General features: G+C 40.3%; 1 protein-coding gene across 2 annotated transcripts; it reads right to left on the reverse strand.

Moving 5' to 3' along the window:
* Positions 1-2,888: 2,888 nt before the first annotated feature.
* Positions 2,889-8,172, reverse strand: LOC102712680 (protein Iojap-related, mitochondrial). Of its 2 annotated transcripts, none has more exons than XM_040529456.1 (4): positions 7,774-8,172; positions 6,152-6,239; positions 5,246-5,343; positions 2,889-3,657 (listed from the first exon to the last, which is right to left on the reverse strand). In XM_040529456.1, exons 1-4 carry the CDS (start codon positions 8,059-8,061, stop codon positions 3,577-3,579), a joined length of 555 nt encoding a protein of 184 aa, XP_040385390.1. In that variant the 5' UTR covers positions 8,062-8,172; the 3' UTR covers positions 2,889-3,576. The 2 variants fall into 2 exon arrangements, with proteins under 2 accessions (XP_040385390.1, XP_006663928.1); XM_006663865.3 differs by having other exon boundaries at positions 2,891-3,645; positions 7,774-8,170.
* Between the last annotated feature and the right edge of the window lie 9,547 nt (positions 8,173-17,719).

Below are 17,719 nucleotides of genomic sequence, written 5' to 3' on the forward strand. Positions count from 1 at the left end.
GGAGGATGGCGGCGGTCGGGGAAGACGACGACGGCGGCGCGACGGGAGAGCGGCGGCGCTCCGGCAATGACGAGGTCATGTCGGCGACGGCGAGGCGATGGTGATGGCGCCGGGGCGGTGCGGTGCGTCGGCGGTAGCGAACGGCGCGCGCGCGTGACGACGACACGCGGGCCGGCGGCGGCGGCCAAAGAGAAAAAAAGGGGAGGAGAAAGGTAGGGAGATGCTCACCGGCGAAGGCGACGGCGAGGGAAAGTCGACGAGGTCGAGGCAGAGGTGGTGACGCGGGTTGGCGGCGACGAACGACGTCCGACGGTGAGATCGGATGCGGCGGCGAAGGAGACGGGCGCGGCGGTGGTTCGGTCGGGCGGAGGAAAGGCGGCGGCGACGCGTGAACGGGGGATTTTATGGTGCGGGGTGGCGCGGCTAGGGTGGGGACAGCCGTTGGAGACCGAGTCCGCCACGACGCGGTCTCGGCGGCGGCCGTTGCGGCGGTGGCGCGGAGTGCGGCGCGGGGAGGAGAGGCAAACTTCGGCGCGGCGCCGGCGCAGCTGGGCCGAGGCGGGCGAGCGGGCCAGGCGGGAGGGAGGAGGGCGCGCGGGAGAGGGGAGGCGCTGGGCCGAGCGGCGATGGAGGAGATGGGCCGGTCGGCTGGGCCGACCCGGGAGGAAAGAAGGGAGGGGAAGGAAAAGAATGGAAGAAAAAGAGAAAGGGGGAAGAAAATTGGACTTCGACTCAGTTTATGAAGGAAGGGAAAAAGAAAAGAAGAGAAAAAAGGAAAGCCCCACTTTTGCCGAATTTTAAGTTAACTTTTTGGGCAAATTTTTATACTCTGCAATTTGAGTTTATATCATGTTAATCGATTTGCGAACTTCGATTAAATTAAATTAATTTCTTTAGGGAGATTTTTCCTGAGTTAATTAAGCCGATTATTATTTACAATTTCTTTTACGAATTAGGCTTGGGATAAACTCTGGGTGTGACATGTACCTTATCGGCTGAATTATCGCTACGATAACTAATAAAACAAGCTAATTATTTAGCCAATCCTAAAAGATTGGACTTAACCAAGACTGTTTTAGTACTACTAACCGATCGACTTACTTTACGAATTATCGTACATGTGATCAGCAGTCGATAAATCTTGATGCAAATGTAAACATATTAAACTGGACTACTAGATTAATTATCAGCATACAACAATATTAAAGAGCATCATGTATATTCAAGCCAAACCTAGAAAATCGGATAAAACCAAGGCAGTTTAGATTTAGGCGTGTCTAAGCATGGCATCAACATAATATTATATAATACTGATAAATAACTATTAAGCCAGCGTAACCCATTGACTCGTTTGTTGAACTTAATAGATCAGATATGCTTCTGAAACCAGATCAGATCAAATCGAGACAGTACACAATCTGTACCGATATAATCACAGAAGACAACGATCTATAAGCCTAATAAATCAGCCGATGAATTACTTAAGATAATGCAGACTAGAACTCCAACAAAAGGAATATGCAAGCATTCAATCTAATCTACAAACATAAGTTCAGAAAACATTATTGATCAGACTAAAGCGAGACAAACGTATCAACCAAACTTATATCAATAAACCAACCAAATTCAAGCATAAACACTGATCGAGGATACGTCATTACTTAGAAACTAGAACATAGATCGAAATAATTACAAACCTTAGGTAAACCGTCGAATAGATTAGATATGATATCGGCTAAACTAAGAAAGTCCTATCTAATCGATCCGACTAGTTGACAATTACGAACTCATATTACAAAGTTGACTAACCTTGTGCCGAAAGCTCGCTCTTGTCGAAATAGGTGGCGATGCGCCAAAAGCAATTGTATTGTTCTGTTAATTGATCTCTTATAAACTACACGGGGTGTTACATTTATACCCCCTAAAACCGTGTCAAAACAGGTACAAACTCATATTTATTTACCTAACTTAACATAAACGGACTCTATCTTTTCTAATAAGATAAATACTAAAAACTAACATTGCTATTTATATGTGCTTGTTACCGTGTGAATTATATCTCCTTCTCGAATCGTCTTCATTTGATCTATATCGATTCAATGCCGATTCACTTTTCTAGCCGATAGTCCGATTGCTCTTAACCCGATTCTGTTTTACTTCATGATTTTATCTCTAACGGCCAAAATCCAAATTTTGTTGTTAACAAAAGTATAAGTATAATAGTAGACTATGAGAAAAGTATAAGCACCGGTGGAAAAAGAGTAGGATAGATCTCTACGTACTTAAAGAATAAATATATTAAGGGTGCCCATATATTAAATATATAAGATAAAATGTGAGAAAAAAAAATAGTGAAGCCAACCATATAGGGGTGATTGTTGGCCCAACCAAACAATAATAATTTATAAATAAATTTTAATATATGTATTCTTAGCCAACCATTTATTGTTTAGCTTTTTTTTTTTAATGAGAAGAGCATAACAATCACACCTCTACCTATGCTGGGGGCCTGAGGCTCTCGGAGGCCATGGCTCGTCGCCGGGGTTGAACGGGGCATCATCAGTGAGCGACCAGCTTAACCAGATTGGATTCGACTTGACCGCTTGACGTACTCGTTATTTTTAGATAGTAAATATCACCCGTACATCTTATTTAATTTCTTACATAAATATAAAAAAAAAAGTATAAGTCACCCTTAAAGTGTCTTTAGTAATAAATCTAATCACAATAAAATAATCACAATTATATAATTTATTTAATATATAACATAAATATTCAAATGTACACTTGAAAATCAATAGCGTCGAATAATTAAAAAGACAATAGCGTCGAATAATAAAAAAAGTGGACGAGTAAGAAACAAGGTTTGTAAAGACACCCGCAGGGACGTTACATTTCATCATCTTGAGCTCACATCCATCGGTCGCACTTACATTCACACCAAATGATGTTACTGGTATTATTGTTCAAAAGCCACTCATTCCATCATGCTCACTTGTCTCTATTTTTCACATTTTTACGGTTACTTATGCTTAATAGATTATGCAGTTATGCATTTTGTTCATACAAATGTCTGGTTCTAAACAGAATTACGAAGCCGCAACTTCTGCCAGGTCATGTTTTCTGCATTACGAGAGCAACTCTTAACCACCGTACCGAGAGCATGAAGTTGAACCTTCTAAAATCAAAAACCATTTACTATCTTCGCTTGAGCTTGAAAGCAGTGAAGGAAATTACATAACATATTGTCAACAAAAGAAAACAAACTACAGAACATGGACAAGCAGAGGCCCACAGAAATCAGGCTTTCCTGAATCCTTGTGATCTCATTCAGAAGCAAATTATACACCCTCAAAATTCATTCGTGGATGCAATACATGCTTGACACCACTCTTCCATTTCTGTAGAGCTGGAATAAACCATAGACAAATTGTAAGTGCATCTTTTACATAAGGATGGCCAGTAGTGCGGGTCATTCCACAAAACATTATGATCAGCAGAGAGGAAAAACAAATCTAAGAGATTCTAAGGGATTCCAACACTCAGATCATGGATCATGGAACTAGCGCATTGTACTCAAATGCTCTTCATGGGTTTCTGCGAGTGGTCCCTGCGGCGTGTCTTTACAAGTGAAGTTTCCAACTCCTGCAAAGGATTCTGTTGGCAATTATGACAACAGCGACAAAAAGGAAGATGCAGAGTTGTTTACAAAAAAAGACCATTTGTAACTGCTTGGCCTATCCCAGTGGCCCTAACCCATTTTAGCATGTAACGAAATTCCAACAAGGCATATGGAGATTTTTTCTTTCTTTCATGTTTGCATCATTTATCATGCAATTCATACACCATTAATAATGCCAGGCCTTTTCACTTACAACTATCTGAAGCCAATACTCCATGTGAAGACCTAAGAAAACTGGATTCCACACTTTTTTTTCAGGGACATCAATTTCTGACTACATTTCTAGAAAAAGAATGCTTTACATTGTTACACTAACGAAAGGAGACATTAACAAACAAAATTCCTACAGTTTTGGCAGGCAATGCATGTCGGACAGCATATGACCTATATATGGTCATAGATGGATGCTCAGGTATAAAAATTTTCTCTTTGATCTTCTGCCATTCTCTGTCCTATCTATCTTTGCAAAATGTGAGAGCCAACCTAGCCTTAGACCACATGCCAACAGACTCTACCCTCAAGGGTGGCCCCTGTCACTGCAAGCCCACAGTTCCATGCAAATAACCTTATACCCTCACTGCATGCCAATAATTCCATGCAAAACAACCTTACTGCACACTGCTAGCAGGCACAAGCCACAGCAACAATGCAAGCAAACACAGCAGTGGACAGCCACAACGCAAGCACAACACACTAACCCAAGTTCAAATGGAAGTGTCAGAGCAGCCAGAATGCAAACAAAAGCAGCACTGCCTCATACTCCTAAGTATCCCCAGACCATAAAAGACAGTTAAAAAAGGAAGGGTATAGGATTATAATGAATCGGAATGCTTCTGAGTTAATCAACTGGAATATTAGTGTGCAGTGGATAGCCTTATAAAAGTTGGTAACAAGTTCAGTGCAATACTAGCTCCCTTATAAGCCAGTCGGCCACCAACTTAAGGATTTCTGTGCACATAGCCAGAAGTCGCAGACCAAGCAACTAGCAAGGGTTGAGCAATGCGCATGGTTGGCTTGGCCTGTGGTGACAGTGCAGGGATGACTTCCAAGATACCAGCATGTTGACTCTTTTAATGAGACTAGATTCAGTACTGCTAAAACTATTAAGGTCTAATAAACTTAATAAATCCTTCTAGTTAACAATTCTTAGATTATTCAATTAAATGTAATCTATGATTATGATTATTTAAGAAATGGTGGCACAGAATTATTGAATTCCACTAGTTGGGCACCAATGTACCAATCCTCTATTTCTACATGGTTATAGCCCACTAACTGCATTTATACTCCTATAAAGAAGCACATGTGTGGCAGAGGGAGGACATATCATCAAGAAGCTGACCTGTATGGTTCCTATTCATTCTTGCCTACTGCTGCTGGCACTTGCTCAAACTTTTTTTTTTTGTTTCATATAAATTTCCACAGGAACATGCAGCATATCAACTATTGTGGTATATATTTAAGTCATATATATCAATTCCCATTGTCATGAACTATTACAAGCATCGAAGGCCATCTGCCGTGATCAAACCATGATAAAGAGTAGTGATATGTTTAGCTGACCTGAACGGAAATGTTTGGAGACACTTCTTTTGTCCAAATGCTTTCCAAATCATAATATTCTCTTGCTCTCTCTTCAAGCGCATGGATGACGATACTTCCTGACATAACAAAAGATATATTATATAAAGCGAATATCATAGCTCCACCATTGGCCGAATGTTCAGAAACATAAGCTACTTACAGACGTAGTGACACCATCATTATGAAGATAAAAAACTCAAGAATATATTTTGAGACACTTGATACTTGAAATGTTTACTACTTAAGTAGTTACTTTTATTATCTTCTCAACTGACATGTGAGATCGTAGCAGCCAAGTGATGAAACCGCCTCATTTTCTTTATTGATGTATTGATGCTAGTGAGGATTATGTTAAATGCAACTAGTATACATGGATAAATAATAATTCAAATTTAATCATATTTAAAACAAGTAAAATAATGGTTTGCAAGATTGTTTACATAGTTGTTGGACAGAAAGAAAGTTGTACAAAAAAGTTAAAATATTCTGTTTGATAAAAACTTTCAGTTATTTAGGCAGTGTTGTGTCAACTGATATGCAGAGGAGGCTAATCAAAATTATCAAGAATTACTACAGATGGTCAGGATAACTATAATCAAAAGAAAAGGAAAAAAAACAACTTTTCCAAGATAAGTGTACAAAAGTCCCTCTTTGGTCTTAATAATTAAACCAGTTAGTTCAAATGTTTACATCCCATTTCTACAATAAAATAAACTACAGTCACAGATCCAAGGAAGTTCAGGATTCATGACATGCTACTGATGCCAATTAGGTTTAATAAATAAATTAGTTAAACTACCAGGAACTTCTAAGATTAGTCCACTGGTTGCTTGACTTTGAAAATTACAAAGGTAAGGACAGGTGCATATCTGATATAGATGTTACCAGAATCAATGACGATCCACTTTCCAGCTTGCTGGCCTTCAACACTTGGCATTAATATTCTATCAGAACCCTTCTGCTTCTGTTTTATCTGATAAACCAAAATAGGGGAATTTCATACCACATTAGTGCAGCTCATGTGCATAACAGCAGAGGAAAGCACAATGCATGCATCAAACAGAGGCTTTGAACTACTTAGAATATGTACCAATGTATAAAAATATTTCAAATTTCTAACATGTCAGAATGAATAAGCATGGGAGAAAATGAAGCTGCCACAGGGGTATGGATTCTTGTGAGTTACGCCCCTAGAACCCAAGGAAGATATATAAATCTGTTTTTTCATTTTCTATTAAAAAAGGGTTTTGGTTTCTCTAATAAGCCAGCCTACCTTTAGGTGTTTCCTGGGTCAAAACAGAAATTAATCAATAACAACAAAGGAGTGGCAACCAAGTTTTCCTAACTAACCTATGAAGAAAGATCTAGAAAACTTACAGGCAAGTATCAAATAATCGTTCTAATCATAACAATCTTATGCGTGTAAATTGGCCATATTATGTATTATGTAACTCTACTTTACTAGTGGCTTCAATGATATTAAATGGTGGCATTATTCCTGTCCAATCCAACACTGCTTGGACCAGCATGTTCAGCCTCATTCAGAACTATTTCTAATTTCATAAAGATCAAAAAGCTGTGGTCCAGCACTTCAACTTCTCATTTTCTCATGAGCAATTATTTTAGTTGAACATCTATGTGTATTATTTCAAATATGATATCTAGTTGTACAAAATGATTATTGTGTTAATTTCAAAATGCTGGAATTCAGATTATCCTGGATGCATTATCCCCTCCATATGATAATTAGATGCACTGTAACCAATCATTGTACACATATATACAATGTAGCATACTACATATCAAATGGAAATATTATCATCATTTCCAACATTTTGGATATAGTGGGAAAAAAAACGTCAAACCAGAAGCAAGCAGTACTAAAAAAATGCAATTTCTAGACTCTTTCTCGATCACAATACACAGCTTGATGCAATAAAAGAGAACAGAGCAATCTACCTTAATCTTTTCCATTCATTACAATAAAAAATGGGAATGGGGTAACAATATCATGCACCATCTACACTATTTCCACAAATTTGCACCAATATTTTGAAATGGAAGTCAAGCAAAGCCTTCAATTATAGAAATGCACCCGTAGCAAACAACATGCCTAGAAATAATGAAATATTCTATAATCATTAAACAAAGAGTCTCTCGGACCAACAATCGTGAAAGCTACTGAATCAAAAGAGGAACAACGCTTAGACCCTAATTGTCCTTAGAATTCTGGACGCGAATTGTAAATCACTTGTAGTTATTCATAAATAGAATGCAACAAACTAAATCCCCCACCAATTTCAACTACAACAAAATTCAAGCAAAAAATGGTGAACCTTCGCACCCATCGATTAAGCAATAACGCACTCAAATCCTACAATTCAAGGAGTAATAAATCGCCTAGAATCACAGTGATTCCCGGACGAAACTAATAAACCCTTATTTTCGCTGCTTTTGCCATCCTAGAGATGAGGGGGACAAGGAGATTCGGGGGGGCGAGAACCTGCCTTGTAGAGAAGAGCCTGGGCGATGTTGCGGACATGCCAGTCGGAGCGGCCGGTGGCGACGACCATGTAGTTGGCGCAGGAGCCGCCGTGCAGCCCGCCCTCGCCGACGGGGAAGACGCGTACGTCCCCCGCCCGCACGTCGCGCAGCACCTTCTCCACCTCCGGGAGGTCTAGCAGCTGCGCCTGCCGCACCGGCGGGGAGCCGGCGGAGGAGGAGAGGAGGCGAGGGAGGAGGGTCTCCCGGGGTAGCCATCGGGCCAAGGCCCCGGATCGCGCGGCGGACAACATTCGCGGCGGCGGCGGCGGCGGAGGAGGAGGAGAAGGCGGCGGCGCCGGCGAAAGAAAATTAGTTGGTATTGGGAAATCGAGAGGTACCGTTCGCTGCTTCGCTATCTGGCGGTCGCGCGTCACATAGGTGGCTCACGCATGATTTTTTTTCATTTATATTTAAAAAACATATTTTAATTTTCAACATTTACACTGTGCAACATTATGGTTCATGAACTTATTTTAGTGTGTGCAAATCATGTCTAAAACAACATATTTTTTGACAATAAATAGCAGAAGAGGTTGCAGAATGACGTACTACGACAAGTCAAGCTCCAAAACGACATATTGGGACAAATTATGCGGAGTAAGGACTGATTACGATAGCACTTGCGCATATGAGGACATAATATGCCATATGTGTCATATGTGCAAATAACTTTTATGCATATTTTTTTTATTGTACCTCCATTGATTTGTATTTATTTAAGGCTCTCTATTACATTATCTTGCTATATGTGTCATATGTGCAAATATCTAAGTTAGAGATTAGTCATGCCACGTCCTTTTTGCTTGGTTTACATGTACTAGACAAATTATGCACCGAAATGAGCGTTTTCAAAGTTTGTGTACTATATTTCACCCACCTCATAAGTTCATGCACATGTACCACAATTTACTAATTACGTAAGTATACTGGTAGCGTCCTCTAATAGGACGTAAAAACGCTCACCTAAAGGGTGTTAAATATGATGCGACAACCGTATATTTATTGGTGTGCGAGAACATTTGCATTTGGGATCTCTTGACGTCCTCCGAGAGGTCGGGAATGCTCTAATGCAAAAATTGTTGTACATTTAATACATAATGTTTTTATAATTTTTAAACATCTCATAGAAAGTGCGATTTAGTCAAACTACATATTAAAATTATAGAGCTTGAAGGGATCTGCAACTTTTTAGTTGACAACATTTTCAATTAAAATCATTTGTAGGACCAATTTCTTGTTACAAATTTCAATTGTGTACTTCCAAAATCTCATATTACATTTCAATGATCTCCGTGGAGATGAGCTCTATATCAAAGTTGTAAATTAAAGTTGTAGATCTGAAAAAAATATAGAACTTTTTAGTTTATTACTTTTTTAATTACAATTATTTAGTATATCAAAGAATCATTACTCGTTTTTATAACAATGAAGCTGGCAGGAAAGGCCAAAACGCAAACATAAATATTTTTTGAATGGTGGTTTTTACTGCTGCGATACAAGTAATATAATTTGACACTATAAATAATTTCAAAGGAAAATGATCGACTAAAATGTTATAGATTTTGTCAAGATATACAACTTTCTTATAGAGCTTATCTCCAACTGAGGTCATTTATGATATAGCTCTAAGATTTTATAAACATGTATTTGAGATTTTGTAATGAATATTTACACCTCTGAATGATTTTAAGTGAGACCTTTGTCAGCTTTTCCTGAATATACAACTTTTCCTGAATATATGACTGTCATGTCATATTTAAAAGACCCTGTAGGAGGGCTATTTAAAATGTTGTTAATAAAAATATGCTTTAGGGGCATATTTTTGCAAATGTTGTTAACAAAAATATGCTTTTGGAATTTGTGTATATATACATATTAGCATAGTGCACGTGCTTCACCACGGGGATGAAATTTGTGGTAGAATCGTTACTGTCTTTTATATATATACGGTGGCGCTACAAAGCGCCACAGAAATGTTGCGTGCTACGAAGCAACGTAGCGCATCACACAACAATCAACCAACCAACCTCCACGTTAGCCCACCCTTCTCCCACCACCACCTCCAACAAAAGCTAGTGGAGTTAAAAAAATAACCGACAGATGCGAGTGTTAAGTTAAAAAATAACTTATATATGCGTGGAGTATTTATTACGATACACTGTGGAGTTAAAATTTAACTGATGACAACATGAAAGAAATGTGTGCTTTACTGGTCGAGGAGTTAAAAATTAACTGATGATCCCATAGCTTTTAGTCCTCCATGAAAGGTTTGTGGAGTTAAAAATTAACTAATGACCATGTGAAAGGAATGTGTTCGTTTACTGGTTCATTTGTAGTCGTTCGCTATGTAGTTAAATTCTAACTATCATTCAGAATGTCTACGTGAGATTGCTACCTTGAGTTTAAAATTAACTCATGTTCACTGGCTTGTATTCGTACTTCATTAAGTTAAAATTTGACTGAAAGGAGTCAAAGCTTAACTCACATTATTCGGGAGCACCCCGCAAGTAATTCAAAAGTTAAAATTTAACTGTAACGTGGAAAGGTAGGGTGATTGCTCTGTTGGTGGGTGGTATGGGATCTGGTTTGGTTGTGATGTGTAACGCACGCTCATTGTATAGTAGTTCTATATATATACACTGTATAGTAGTTCTATATATATAAATATAGCGTTTTGAGCGCTACGTAGTAAACAGTATATGACACACCACAACCAAATAAGACCCCACACAACCCACCAACAGAGCAACCACCTCACCTTTGTACGTTGCAGTTAACTTTTAACTTTTGAATTACTTGCGGGGTGCTCCCGAATAAAGTGAGTTAAGTTTTGACACCTTTCAGTCAAATTTTAACTTACTAAAGCACGAATATAAGCCAGTGAATGCGACTTAATTTTTAACTAAAAACACATTGCACACATATTGAGTTATTTTTTAACTGACACGCCCACCAGCAAGCACGTATATCACGCTGTTATACTATGCAGTTAAAGTTTAACCTATCGAACAACACAACACATGCTAGGCATATGAGTTAATTTTTAACTCCACTATCTTTTGTTAAGGGTGGTGGTGGTGGTGGTGGTGGGAGGTAGGTTGGTTGGTTGATCGTTGTGTGACGCGCTATGTTGCTTCGTAGTGCGTAGCGTTTCTGTCGCACGCTATGTAGCGCCACAGCGCGCGCGCACACACATATATATATATATATGTATATATATATATATACATACACACAATGACCCAAGGCTTGACGGCATAAATTTATTTATTAATTAGAGTTAGTTTAGATTTTATCTCTAGCAGATTAGAGTCCGATTGGGACTTGTTTGTTTTTTTATCTATTAGAAACTGTGTCGTGTTAGAGATAGAGTTTGTTATTTCTTTTTATCTATTAGGAGTCGTGTCCGATACGGATTACTGTCCACCCGAGGGTATAAATATGTGTGCCTTGGGTCATTGTAAATAATCTACATCATAATTTAGATCAACTACTTTCGGCGCATCGTCACCCTCCTAACCGAGGTTTCAACTCCGGCGGAACTTAGCACTTGACGTGGGGATGCATCGTCTCGATCTCCGACGGAGGGGTAAGTCCTACATTCCGTCGGGCCACGGTAATCGTTCGACTAGATTAGAACTGTCTCGGTTCAGTCCGATCTTCTAATCTAGTTGCGCGATTGCTAGTTATCGTATCAGTTTCAACTTAGATCACTTTCGTGTTTTGAGTTGATCTGGTCGACCACTTTGAGCGATCTATGTTGGTTTGATATTCGCTATTTGACATATTTAATCTAGTACTATCTCGGTTAGGTCCGATCTAATAGATTGCGTATGTCAAATGGTTTATATCAGATTGATGTATTTTACTTATTGTTTTATCGGAGTACCAACCGATAAGTTATCAGTCATCGGCTCATTGGCTTGATAGCAATCTAGATCTGTTTAGTATCTATCCCGACATTGTTAGGTTTAATCTTGAACTGTCTCGGTTGGGTCTGATCTTCTATGATTATTCTTAGCAATCTGGGCTAGGTATTTATAGATCTAGATTGTTTGTCCGCCGTCTATAGCCGATGATTTTTGCCGATCTACATCGATAGAGTAGCCGATTGCTTTTTTAGATCGGCAGTTATTTATGTTGCATCAACTAATGAGAATTACATGCATATTGGTTTTAGCCGATTGTAATATATGATTCATTGCTTATTCCAAGTAATTTGTCGGTTTATTGATTAGCTTTATTGATTTTCATGTTTCCTATAATCATATCGTGCTTGACTGCATATTGTCTTGGTTAAGTCCAATTTCGACCTGGTTATAGGGGCTTGTCCGATCGACTAAGATTAATAAGTAATCTGGCGGATTACATTGGTCTAATATTTAATTTAACTCTATTTCTATCAAGTTTCTAGCCGATCCAAACTTTTTTCAGCCGATCGTTCATCCTATCAGCTAATCGTTGCAGCGTCAATATCCGATCGGCTGGATATTTATTCATCCTATCGGCTCGATAGCCGATCGGCTTGCTTTACTGTTTATCTTGTCAGTTGCAGGATCAAACTGACTGGCATGCCCGCGCATCATTCTAATAATTTAGGTCCTACACTGGAGCAGTCTAAGATTGACTCCTAGGTCGTCGTGTGTGACACATCGTCGAATTATTTTTGACTACAACATGGTGTTACTACGATACGCTGTGGAGTTAAAATTTAACTGATGTTTATATTGTATGAGTGTTTGACGTGGAGTTAATATTTAACCTTTAATTAGGCATCTGATGGTTTTGACGATATCCAAGTAGAGTAAATTTTTAACTCTTGTGCACATTCTATATGAGATGTTGATCTGTTGTTTGCGGTTTCATTTAGCGTATAATTATTTTTTAACTTGTTGTCATGTGTAAAATAGGTAATGAATATCTCTGACTCTAGGATTACGCTCATGCATGCTAACTAACATTTTGAAACAAAATCACTATGTTTTCTCTCCACGAATTTTGGTGAATCAAATCACGTTATTAGTTGCCCTATATAAACTACGTACCCCACCACCATTAGTCCACACCCAACTCAACCATAGACGAAAAGCATCCATCGTGTACCACCGAGAAATCTCCTGCCGAGTGTTCCACACCCAGCACAACCACTCATACCACGTCGGATCACAAAGACGAAATATGTGATCTTCCAGAAGAATTCCGTGTGTCGGGGCCTCCTCCAACGTCATCCTCAACACTTTCCCACCATCACCATCGACGGATGAAGACGACATGATCTATGCCGGGGATTTAGGATACATGTCGACCCCATATCCTTCATTCCCGTCGGGCATCGACAACCTATACCGAACTGAAGACCCCAACAACACCATCATTCTGCACCCCGCTTTTGTTGACAACGATGACATTAATATAATCAATAAGGACATATACAACTTTAGATATATGACCAGACCTCGCCGCGAGATGCTCAATCGTCGACCACCCAGTTCAAGTGGCTTAAACATGGCTGAGGTTGTATTCGCTTCCTTTTATATTGCAAGCACACTCTTTTGGTGTTCACGGCGATATGTTTTTTACAATTTCCGTTTGCACACAACAAGTAATTTTGTTTCAGCATGTTAGGATTTGTGGTATTTGTCAACTAAGGAATGCTCCCTCGTCACTATATATGTGTTTCAAACATATGCATCGCAGAACATGTGAGCATTTTTATGTAATCTTTTTTAAACCAATTTTTTTACAGGAGAGTTAGCTTGGTCAATGTTTTAAAGCATGTCGTGGTACACGTTGTGTTTATAAACACTTGTATGCTATTATTGTTTTGGCAAAAAACGATATATCGTAAAATGGACAACCTAAAGTACATCAAGATATGTTCTTAGTAAAAAAAATTATTCATCACTATTTCACATATTATAAATATAACACATGTGGCTGCCACAGCGAAATTATCAAAAATAAAGTGTTTACAAAACAACACCATATACCAAGCTGGATCGAAAAATATAATTTATTGAATTTATTAAACATTGTTCAAGACGACTCATTTACTTCCCAACTAACGGGTCTATCGGCATGGGCGTCCTCATCATCTGTATCACTGACCGCAAAGTCCACCTCATCATTGCCTATCGAGTCCCACTCGTCCTCTAGGCATCCTCGCAATGGTGATCCATCGACTCCTTGTTGTTCTTGAACCATTACCCCTACCTGAGCAGCCCATGTTTACAGCAAGACCTCTCCCCCTACATGATCCTCGTGGTCTGTCTCTCTTTCTCTTTTCCCTATTTGTAACCTTATTGATCTTATCAAAAATTTACCAGATTTTTCAGGCATGTGTTCGCGTAGTGACCATCCCTCTAACACTAACGCGGCACTACAGTGTGTCAGGTTAGGACCCTTTAAGGGTCTGTTTAAGGGAGCTTCTCCCAGCTGTAGCTTTTCTCAAAAGCTGCTTCTGTCAGAAATTGTCCCAAACGGTCCACAACTTCTGAGAATCTGTAGTTAGAGATTCTAGAAAATGAACTAAGAATCCGAAGCTGGGTTTAGGAGCTTTTCTAGATTCTCAGAAGCTGGCTACCAAGCAGCTGCTTCTCAAAATCTAAAGCTCCCCCAAACAGGCCCCAACTCTGGTACCACACTTCAGGTTCACCCCCTTCTTTACACATTTATATATCAGTAGTTGTCGCCTAGGTTAGAGTTGGGTTTTGCTTAGATTATTTCTGTCAAGAACAATTTCGCCGCTAGATCGGTTCGTAAGACCCCAAGTCATGAGCTTAATTATTTATCTGCAATTTTGGTTGCTTTTCTTTTTTGTTCTTGTTTCTGTTCTTCGATTCGCAAATAGGGATTAGCCCTCTCGACAAGGCCATCCATGTTTTGGCACAGTGTTAACCAGAGGAACGTGATGCTGCAATTACGGGGCTCAAAAAGTCGGATCAACGTGTCACGGCTCCACCCAAATCGACTGTTTATGAGAACCTTTCGAAAGATTGGACATAGGACCTGGCCGGTAGTTGGCACGGACATAGTATCTAGCACAGATGCTTATATCTGCCTGCTCATATGTAGAATTTAGGAGTGAGTCTAGTAACACTTCCAATTAAAAATACACAAGAAATTAATGATACTTTCAGCAATACACGACGATGACATTTGATGATACATGATAGTATCTCAAGCAATAGGAGAAAATGCAAGCAAATAATGTGCTGCTTAAATAGTACTAATGAACTTCACAGACTTGAAATGAAGTGTTTGCAAATAATTGTCTCTTAAATGGAAACTGTTAAAAAAATGACCTCAAGTAGTACACTTGTTCAAAATGAATTCCAAGGTGATGACCCTGCTAAGACAACTCAACGAACCCATGAGCTGTTGCGTACAAGCTCTGTGAGATGGTCACTTGTGTACCGCTTCCTCCGTTCCAAATTGATAATCATAGAAGGTCTAGTAACAAGACCAATAATCTATTTAATCCACATTGAAAAAGTAGAGGACCACAGATCCCAAGCTACATGTATGCATGTAAAACGGAAATTTGCAAATCATATGAAAACAGATTGGATGGATGCATACAAGCATTTATTGTGCGTGTGAACCAAAGAGTTGTTCATATTTTAACTAATGTTCTAGTTCTATCGGCTTCGTGGAACTGCATCCTGGACAATGAAATTTGAAGTTGTGAGATTTTGTTTGTTTGTTTGGGATAATACATGTAACGTATATAAAAGAGTTCAGACTTACAAACAGAACGCCGCAACGAGATTCACGTCTATTTTATCTAGCTTGTAGAGGGCGTACAAGTCTCGGAAAGAGATAAAGAACATCCCACTAGGTCCACCCATGAAACCTCTTCCTGGGCGGCGGCGCTTAGGAAACCCAAACCCTTCCTAGAAGCCTTGATATACCATTCATGCATCGCTCTCATTTCCCGGGGTAGATCGTTCTTAAGATAAGTCGGCAAGAATGGCTTGCCATACTCATGACTTTCAGGCACATCTGCAGATAACCAAGATTGAACTTTACCTTGAGCCGCTAGTACCGACTTCTGGCTGTCTGTCATGACGTTCACAAGTTCTTTTCTCTTATCAGAATTTCTGAACGCTGAAAACATGAACTTCTCCTTATCGTTGTCAATCTTCTTTGGGTCATAGGTCGATGTCATCTTTGGAATTAAACAACGAGGTTCCAAAGGAGTTGACTTCGGTTCGGATTTAGTGCCTACTAGTATAGGCACTTGTTCTACCAGGGCAGATTGAGGTGTTGGTGGAGAGGACTGAATTGGTCGCAAAGGAGGGGGGCCAGGCTATTTAGCTAGGGAGGTGGGAGCAGCTTGTTGTGCCGGAGAGGGGGGAGCAAGTTGTTCTGCATGAGTGGTGGGAGTAGCCTGTTGTGTAGGAGAGGGGGAGCAGCTGGTTATGGAGGGGAGAGTGGTGGAGTAGGTTGGCGAGGGGGCGACCTAGGTGGTGGGGGTGACGCTGGACCTGAAGGCGAAGGTGGTGCAGGAGATGACGGTGGTCCAGGAGCGACAGCTGTCTTTTATTGTGATGAGGATGGAGTTGAAGATCCTAGTGCTGCAACGGCCGTGGTCAAGATTATGTCTCGGCGGTGCCATAAGATAAACTGATTTACCACATCACCGAGAAGTTCAATCCCCTCCGGAGCAGGGATGTCTAGTTCCATAGAAATATGGTCGCTATGGACCTTGGCGACCTGTACCCTTGCATAATCATTAGGGATTTGGGTGTTGTGGAATTGACGGCCAAGTATCGCTAAACCAGTTGCAACCTCCTTGGTCTTTCTCGCACGACCGAAAGGTATGACGAGTGAGCATGGCATTGGTCTAGTTATACCATCAACGGGGAAGGAAGTTGTCTCCACTGAGCCTACACTGCTCGGTACATGAGTTGTTTGCTGTGGAGATTGGGCGGTCCATTGGCCTTCAGGGAGTAGTCTTGGAAAAGCTATGGGGTTTTCAGCTGCCAATGAGTAGAACTGTTCCTTCACTTGCACATAGATTGTCTGATAGTTGTTCTTTGTATTTGTCTCTCTTCTTGTTGCTGTGTCCTAAGGAAACCCTATCTTCCAACTCGTCTTCGACGACAAACCCCTAACTCGGCCAGAGTGTTCGGCGGTCTCCAATGCCACAGTAAGCTGGTTATTCTCCCTTCGTGGAATGAACCGTCCTGTCTTTTCTTTCTAGATGATCTGCTGCAAATTATTTGTCACTTGTTCTATGTCGGGACTCTCAAATAGTATATCTCCCTCCTCGGAGACTTGATCCGTGCTACGCGCCCAAACCCAGTTCTTGGTGCATTCCGCCATGGGCTCTACTAGCAGAGGTTTGCCGGCCGCTGCAAATCTTTGCTCGGCCTCCAGCCATTGATCGATGTGCCCAGCATAGCCGCTCGACCCCAATCTATGATTATATTTGTTCTTCTTCGCGAGGTCTGACATTTTCTTCCTCAAAGCTAATGCTTCGGGACCTTTGGGTGTTGTACGATCCGCAACCAATTTATCCCAGTCAGCCTGTGATATCTTTCCATATTCCTTAAATGGACAGGCTTGATTGCCCTTATAGCAATTGGTAGGAATACCGTTAGCAGCCTATGGCAGTCATGCACATTGTATTTGGAAATGGTCAAATCCTTCGCAGAGACAAGCTTCCTGATATTCGATGAGAAACCAGTAGGCACTCTAATCCCCTATAAATGTTTTTTCTCTTCTAGTGTCAAGTAGTAACAGGCACGAGAAATCTGGCAGCACTACTGGGTGAAGGTCATGCCTTATGTCCAAATCTACAAGGTCGTTACGTGACTTCAGTCCATCCTTCGTCTTGCTCGGGATGTCCAGCAAGGTGTCAATGGTGCTGTCAAACACGTTCTTCTCGAGGTGCATAACATC

Source organism: Oryza brachyantha, chromosome 12 (genome assembly GCF_000231095.2).
Source record: "Oryza brachyantha chromosome 12, ObraRS2, whole genome shotgun sequence".
In the NCBI taxonomy this organism is placed as follows: domain Eukaryota; kingdom Viridiplantae; phylum Streptophyta; class Magnoliopsida; order Poales; family Poaceae; genus Oryza; species Oryza brachyantha.

Excerpts from the sequence above, each read along its gene's own strand:
- LOC102712680 (XM_040529456.1), bottom strand. The coding sequence starts at position 8,061 with ATGTTGTCCGCCGCGCGATCCGGGGCCTTGGCCCGATGGCTACCCCGG. Across the intron at positions 5,344-6,151 it reads GTGGATCGTCATTGATTCTG|GAAGTATCGTCATCCATGCG; the intron begins GTAACATCTATA and ends TTGTTATGTCAG. Across the intron at positions 3,658-5,245 it reads CTCCAAACATTTCCGTTCAG|AATCCTTTGCAGGAGTTGGA; the intron begins GTCAGCTAAACA and ends AATTGCCAACAG.